The sequence below is a fragment of the Oncorhynchus gorbuscha genome, linkage group LG21 (assembly GCF_021184085.1).
Source record: "Oncorhynchus gorbuscha isolate QuinsamMale2020 ecotype Even-year linkage group LG21, OgorEven_v1.0, whole genome shotgun sequence".
NCBI lineage: Eukaryota > Metazoa > Chordata > Actinopteri > Salmoniformes > Salmonidae > Oncorhynchus > Oncorhynchus gorbuscha.
Window position 1 is genome coordinate 17,887,653 of NC_060193.1, and position 8,198 is coordinate 17,895,850.

Genomic DNA, 8,198 nt, shown 5'->3' on the forward strand with positions numbered 1-8,198 from the left:
CTTCCCTCTCTCTCTTCTCTCTCTCTCACTTTCCTCTCTCTCTTCCCTCTCTCTCTTCTCTCTCTCTTTTCACTCTCTCTTTTCTCTCTTCCCTTTCTCTCATCCATCCCTCTTCTCTCTCTCTCTTTTCTCTCTTTCATCCCTCTCTTACATTTTTCTCATCCCTCTCTCTCATCCGTCTCTCTGAGCCCTTTGATTTAGTCATCTTAAAAGGGAGAGAAGTAGCCTGGAGGAGAGCCCTAGTCTGCCTCCACACTGGACTTGGAAAAAAAAAAATTCTCAGTAATGGATCCCAGCTTTCTGCAGTACTTAGAAACAGCCACACCGGCCAAAGGAATGAAATATTGCAAAATGATTACCTCTAATATCAATTACACACACACACACACACACACCATACCAGACGCTGGCCTGCTGTGTTAGGTTAACAGTAGAGCGTGACAGCCGGATGCCCTTGCAGATTATCATTAGTGAGGCCATATTTAACTGTGCTATATGGTGTTAATAATGGAAAAAAATATATTAAACTGTACTTGTTCCAACAAGAGGGACTCGCTAAGCTTTGCCTGGTCCTAGATCTGTTTGGGCTGTCTTGACGACTGTAGAAGTTGCTGATGCAGCAGTATAAGAGAGCAGCAGAGATGTCAGTGATAAATCATAGAAGGTCTGATTTCCAACATCTCGGGTGTGTCCAAAATGCCTCTCTATTTTCTATACACTCTTTAAAAAAAAGTGTTATCTACAACCTAAACGTTTTTTGGGGCAGTCCCCATAGGAGAACCCTTTGAGGAACCCTTTTGGGATCTAGGTAGAACCCTTTTGGGTTCCATGTAGGACCCTTTCCACAGAGGGCTCGACATGGAACCCAAAGGGGGTTCTCTCTGGAACCAAAAAGGTTCTCCTACGGGAATAGCCGGAGAACCCTTTTTGAACCCCTTTATTCTAAAATAACACAGACCTCCTCTCAGACAACAGTTAGTCATACTCAGACAGAGAGTCTGTGAACGTCAATGTGAATTAGCCAGGTGCTATCTGGTCCTGTAGACCATCGGCTCAGATCTCTGTCTGTCTCACCTTTACACGTCCCATTACAACCATGACTCACAGATAGGTCAATATCTATGGCCTGTATTCCGCCGATGGGGGAGAAACAACTGCACATCTGCTGAATACTTGCCCCATCTTTTCCTCTCGACCTCACATGCACATCCGCAACCATCACTCAGCCACATAGCTTAGAACTCAGCCATGAGAACCGTCCCTGTGCCATAGCTCAGAGGACTGAGCATCGCGCCTCGGCTCCGAGCATCACTCATCCCCTCCCAGTGCTGGGCAACTTTTCAAATAAAATAAAAAATGATGTGTGAGCACCGAGGAAGGTATACCTCCACGTTCTCAGGAGCTTTTCAAATTTCCGAAATTGAAGTGTATTTCTAGTGATCAGACTGGCCCATGACTCCGGCTTCAGTATGGAAAAGGTACTTAGATTTACACTGGTCCTCATAGACAGACGCGCAGGCACTCACACTGTAATGTGTTTCATCACTCATTTGCAGATTTATAATTAACTATAACAATACCCACTTCCGAGACACTGTCTCCCAGTTCCACAAAAAACCTAGAGGCAAATTTTGAACAAGACAAATTACAAAAATAGAGAGGACTTGACAATCAACTACACATGATGAATTTACCTAAACAATCCAAGTAATGGTAAAGTATGGAATTTTACTCACAAAGCCACTTTTCCTAATAGGAGTCTAACTGTTCATTTTTGATCACACAGAGCCAAAACAGCTAGCCTAGCGCTACTAAGCCAAGCTACATGGCAAAGCTTTTAGCGCTGAGCCAGACTACAGAGCTAGATCTGTTAGCAGAACGCTAAAGCTAGGTTTGAGGCAAGTCTGCTGAGCCTAGCTATGGGGCAGAGATTAGATGAGATAGTTTAATGGTCACATGTACAGGGTTGCAGTTGTAATTACAGGGTACAGTTTAATTGTTGATCTCCGAGCCCCAACAATACGAAGTGAAATAAAACAATAAAACAATTATGAGGGGGGGTGTCCATTGGGGTGGGGGCAGTAAATGTCTGTTGACGGGGGTGGGAAATGTCCATTGGGGTGAGTGCAGTAAATGTCTGTTGACGGGGGGTGGGAAATGTCCATTGGGGTGAGGGCAGTAAATGTCTGTTGACGGGGGGGGGGGGGGGGGGGGGGGGGTCCATTGGGGTGAGGGCAGTGAATGTCTGTTGACGGGGGGGAATGTCCATTGGGGTGGGGGCATTAAATGTCTGTTGACGGGGGTGGGAAATGTCCATTGGGGTGAGGGCAGTAAATGTCTGTTGACGGGGGAGGGGGGATGTCCATTGGGGTGGGGGCAGTAAATGTCTGTTGACGGGGGTGGGAAATGTCCATTGGGGTGAGGGCAGTAAATGTCTGTTGACGGGGGGGGAATGTCCATTGGGGTGAGGGCAGTAAATGTCTGTTGACGGGGGGGAGGAATGTCCATTGGGGTGGGGGCAGTAAATGTATGTTGCCGGGAGGGGGGGGATGACCATTGGGGTGGGGGCAGTAAATGTATGTTGACGGGGGGTGGGAAATGTCCATTGGGGTGAGTGCAGTAAATGTCTGTTGACGGGGGGGTGGGAAATGTCCATTGGGGTGAGGGCAGTAAATGTCTGTTGACGGGGGGTAGGAAATGTCCATTGAGGTGAGGGCATTAAATGTCTGTTGACGGGGGGTGGGAAATGTCCATTGGGGTAAGGGCAGTAAATGTCCGTTGACGGAGGAGGGGGGATGTCCATTGGGGTGGGGGCAGTAAATGTCTGTTGACGGGGGGGGGGTGTCCATTGGGGTGAGGGCAGTGAATGTCTGTTGACGGGGGGAAATGTCCATTGGGGTGGGGGCATTAAATGTCTGTTGACGGGGGGTGGGAAATGTCCATTGGGGTGAGGGCAGTAAATGTCTGTTGACGGGGGGGGGGGATGTCCATTGGGGTGGGGGCAGTAAATGTCTGTTGACGGGGGTGGGAAATGTCCATTGGGGTGAGGGCAGTAAATGTCTGTTGACGGGGGGGGATGTCCATTGGGGTGAGGGCAGTAAATGTCTGTTGACGGGGGGGGGGAATGTCCATTGGGGTGGGGGCAGTAAATGTATGTTGCCGGGAGGGGGATGACCATTGGGGTGGGGGCAGTAAATGTATGTTGACGGGGGGTGGGAAATGTCCATTGGGGTGAGTGCAGTAAATGTCTGTTGACGGGGGGGTGGGAAATGTCCATTGGGGTGAGGGCAGTAAATGTCTGTTGACGGGGGGTAGGAAATGTCCATTGAGGTGAGGGCATTAAATGTCTGTTGACGGGGGTGGGAAATGTCCATTGGGGTAAGGGCAGTAAATGTCCGTTGACGGGGTGGGAAATGTCCATTGGGGTGAGGGCAGTAAATGTCCGTTGACGGGGAGGTGGGAAATGTCCATTGGGGTGAGGGCAGTAAATGTCTGTTGACGGGGGGGGGAAATGTCCATTGGGGTGAGGGCAGTAAATGTCTGTTGACGGGGGGGGAAATGTCCATTGGGGTGAGGGCAGTAACTGTCTGTTGACGGGGGGAATGTCCATTGGGGTGAGGGCAGTAAATATCTGTTGACGGGGGGTGGGGGAAATGTCCATTGGGGTGAGGGCAGTAAATGTCTGTTGACGGGGGGGGGATGTCCATTGGGGTGAGTGCAGTAAATGTCTGTTGACGGGGGGTGGGTGGGAAATGTCCATTGGGGTGAGGGCAGTAAATGTCTGTTGACGGGGGTGGGAAATGTCCATTGGGGTGAGGGCAGTAAATGTCTGTTGACGGAGGAGGGGGATGTCCATTGGGGTGGGGGCAGTAAATGTCTGTTGACGGGGGGAAATGTCCATTGGGGTGGGGGCAGTAAATGTCTGTTGACGGAGGGGGATGGGTGGGAAATGTCCATTGGGGTGAGGGCAGTAAATGTCTGTTGACGGGGGTGGGAAATGTCCATTGGGGTGAGGGCAGTAAATGTCTGTTGACGGGGAGGGGGGGATGTCCATTGGGGTGGGGGCAGTAAATGTCTGTTGACGGGGGTGGGAAATGTCCATTGGGGTGAGGGCAGTAAATGTATGTTGACGGGGGGGTGGGAAATGTCCATTGGGGTGGGGGCAGTAAATGTCTGTTGACGGGGAGTGGGATGACCATTGGGGTGGGGGCAGTAAATGTCTGTTGACAGGGGTGGGATGACCATTGGGGTGGGGGCAGTAAATGTATGTTGACGGGGGGTGGGAAATGTCCATTGGGGTGGGGGCAGTAAATGTCTGTTGACGGGGGGGTGGGAAATGTCCATTGGGGTGAGGGCAGTAAATGTCTGTTGACGGGGGGTGGGAAATGTCCATTGGGGTGAGGGCAGTAAATGTCTGTTGACGGGGGGGATGTCCATTGGGGTGGGGGCAGTAAATGTCTGTTGACAGGGGGTGGGAAATGTCCATTGGGGTGAGGGCAGTAAATGTCTGTTGACGGGGGGTGGGAAATGTCCATTGGGGTGAGGGCAGTAAATGTCTGTTGACGGGGGGTGGGAAATGTCCATTGGGGTGAGGGCAGTAAATGTCTGTTGACGGGGGGGGGGTCCATTGGGGTGGGGGCAATAAATGTATGTTGCCGGGAGGGGGATGACCATTGGGGTGGGGGCAGTAAATGTATGTTGACGGGGGGTGGGAAATGTCCATTGGGGTGGGGGCAGTAAATGTCTGTTGACGGGGGGTGTCCATTGGGGTGGGGGCAGTAAATGTCTGTTGACGGGGGAGTGGGAAATGTCCATTGGGGTGGGGGCAGTAAATGTATGTTGACGGGGGGGAGTGGGAAACGTCCATTGGGGGAGCAGCGGGTACAACTCTGGTATTTTTATCACCAGTCATTACACAATTACCCCAGACACCTCACCCTGAATATCTCTAGTGTGTAATTCAGAGCAGTAAGCAGGATCCCACACAGGACCTTATGACCTCCAACCTCAGAGAGACCACAGGGTAGACATGTTAGCGCTAAAGCTAGTCTTGAGGAAGGTCTTTTGACTCAATTTAGCTAGTGTCTGCTAGTGCAGAGTTGATCCCATCTGCTCATTGTAGAATCAGTGTAGTATCATAACAGTATCAGTGTGTTTATACAGCCACAAGTCAATCAGTTGTAGTATCATAACAGTATCAGTGTGTTTATACAGCCACGAGTCAATCAGTGTAGTATCATAACAGTATCAGTGTGTTTATACAGCCACGAGTCAATCGGTGTAGTATCAGTATCATAACAGTATCAGTGTGTTTATACAGCCACGAGTCAATCAGTTGTAGTATCATAACAGTATCAGTGTGTTTATACAGCCACGAGTCAATCAGTGTAGTATCATAACAGTATCAGTGTGTTTATACAGCCACGAGTCAATCAGTGTAGTATCAGTATCATAACAGTATCAGTGTGTTTATACAGCCACGAGTCAATCGGTGTAGTATCATAACAGTATCAGTGTGTTTATACAGCCACGAGTCAATCGGTGTAGTATCATAACAGTATCAGTGTGTTTATACAGCCACGAGTCAATCGGTGTAGTATCATAACAGTATCAGTGTGTTTATACAGCCACGAGTCAATCGGTGTAGTATCATAACAGTATCAGTGTGTTTATACAGCCACGAGTCAATCGGTGTAGTATCATAACAGTATCAGTGTGTTTATACAGCCACGAGTCAATCGGTGTAGTATCATAACAGTATCAGTGTGTTTATACAGCCACGAGTCAATCGGTGTAGTATCATAACAGTATCAGTGTGTTCATACAGCCACGAGTCAATCGGTGTAGTATCATAACAGTATCAGTGTGTTTAAACAGCCACGAGTCAATCAGTGTAGTATCATAACAGTATCAGTGTGTTTATACTTCAGCTCAAATCCCTGAGTCTCCCGTTACTGATGGTTTCCGTCATATGTTAGAGCATGTGTGTGTGGATTGTGCGTTGTATGTTGTGTGTGTGTGTGCGTTTGCGTTTGCATGTTTGTTTGTGTGTGTGTGTGGTATTTTTATCACCAGTCATTACACAATTACCCCAGACACCTCACCCTGAATATCTCTAGTGTAATTCAGAGTCGTAAGCAGATTCCCAGACAGGACCTTATGACCTCCAACCTCAGAAAGATCACACACACACCCCTCATACACACATATTCTAGGATACACACACACACCCCTCATACACAATAAACCATACATTTACAAAGAATCTGAGATGTATACACATACACAACCCACATACAGTACCAGTCAAAAGTTTGGACACCTACTCATTCAAGGGCTTTTCTTTAGTTGTACAATTTTCTATATTGTAGAATAATAGTGAAGACATCAAAACGATGAAATAACAATATGGAATCATATAGTAACCAAACACAGATTAAACAAATAAAAATGTGTTTTATATTTGAGATTCCTTGCCTTGATGACAGCTCTCCACACTCTTGGCCTTCTCTCAACCAGCTTCACCTTGAATGCTTTTCCAACCGTCTTGAAGGCGTTCCCACATATGCTGAGCACTTGTTGGCTGCTTTTCCTTCCCTCTGCGGTCCAACTCATCCCAAACCCTCTCAATTGAGTTGAGGTCGAGTGATTGTGGAGGCCAGGTCATCTGATGCAGCACTCCATCACTTTGCTTCTTGGTCAAATAGCCCTTACACAGCCTGGAGGTGTGTAAGTCATTGTCCTGTTGAAAAACAAATGATAGACCCACTAAGCGTAAACCAGATGGGATGGCGTATCGCTGCAGACTGCTGTGGTAACCATGCTGGTTAAGTGTGCCTGGAATTCGAAATAAATGACTGACGGTGTCACCAGCAAAGCACCCCCACACCTTCACACCTCCTCCTCCATGCTTCACGGTGGGAACCACACGTGCACATCCGTTTACCTACTCTGCATCTCACAAAGACATGGCGGTTGGAACCAAAAATCTCCCATTTGGACTCATCAGACCAAAGGACAGATTTCCACCGGTCTAATGTCCATTGCTTGTGTTTCTTGGCTCAAGCAAGTCTCTTCTTCTTATCAGTGTCCTTTAGTAGTGGTGTCTATGTTGCATTTCAACCATGAAGAACTGATTCACGCAGTTCTCCTGATTCTCCTGTTGAGATGTGTCTGTTACTTAAACTCTGTGAAGCATTTATTTTGGATTCAATTTCTGAGGCTGGTAACTCTATAATGAACTTATCCTCTGCATCAGAGGTAACTCTGGGTCTTTCCTGTGGTGGTCCTCATGAGAGACAGTTACATCATAGCACTTGATGGTTTTTGCGACTGCACAAAGTTCTTGGAATGTTCCACATTGACTGACCTTTGTGTCTTAATTAAAGTAATGATGGACAGTCATTTCTCTTTGCTTTTTTGAGCTGTTCTTGGACTTGGTATTTTACCAAATAGGGCTTTCTTCTGTATACCACCCCTACCTTGTCACAACACAACTGATTGGCTCAAACACATTAAGAAAGAAATTCCACAAATTAACTTTTAACAAGGCACACCTGTTAATTGAAATGCATTCCAGGTGACTACCTCATGAAGCTGGTTGAGAGCAAAAGCTGCAAAGCTGTCATCAAGGCAAAGGGTGGCTACTTTGAAGAATCTCAAATATAAAAGATATTTTGATTGTTTAACTTTTTCGGTTACTACATGATTACATATGTGTTATTTCAAAGTTTGATGTCTTCCCTATTATTCTACAATGTAGAAAATAGTAAAAATAAAGAAAAACCCTGGAATGGGTAACTTTTGACAGGTACTGTACATGCAAAAAAAGACAGTCTGGTATAGACACACACACACACACACACACACACACACACACACACACACACACACACACACACACACACACACACACACACACACACACACACACACACACACACACACACACACACACACACACACACACACACATCACACTAAATCACTCACCGCTGCCCTTTGGAAGGCTCCTTTAGTATAGGTCCCTCCTCCCCTATACGGAATCTCCTGGTTAAATAGAGAACACTTGTGCTGATGCGACTTGGGCGCTGTGACATGATCTATCCGGGTCACCACGTGGGTCTTGGACGAGAACGTAATCAGGGCGACCCTCGTGTCCTCAGGGGCCACGGGGAAGTCCGAGAGGAGCTTCCGTA

At 47.5% G+C, this 8,198-nt stretch overlaps 1 protein-coding gene across 2 annotated transcripts in view; it reads right to left on the reverse strand.

Moving 5' to 3' along the window:
* LOC124007728 (sushi, von Willebrand factor type A, EGF and pentraxin domain-containing protein 1-like) overlaps nt 1-8,198 on the reverse strand; it is a 214,113-nt gene that overhangs the window by 205,472 nt on the left and 443 nt on the right. For both annotated transcript variants that reach the window (XM_046318456.1, XM_046318455.1), the window contains exon 1: nt 7,993-8,198. This exon is cut by the window's right edge and continues 443 nt beyond it. In XM_046318456.1, coding sequence (XP_046174412.1) covers nt 7,993-8,198 — 206 coding nt within the window. The remainder of the gene's footprint in view (nt 1-7,992) is intronic.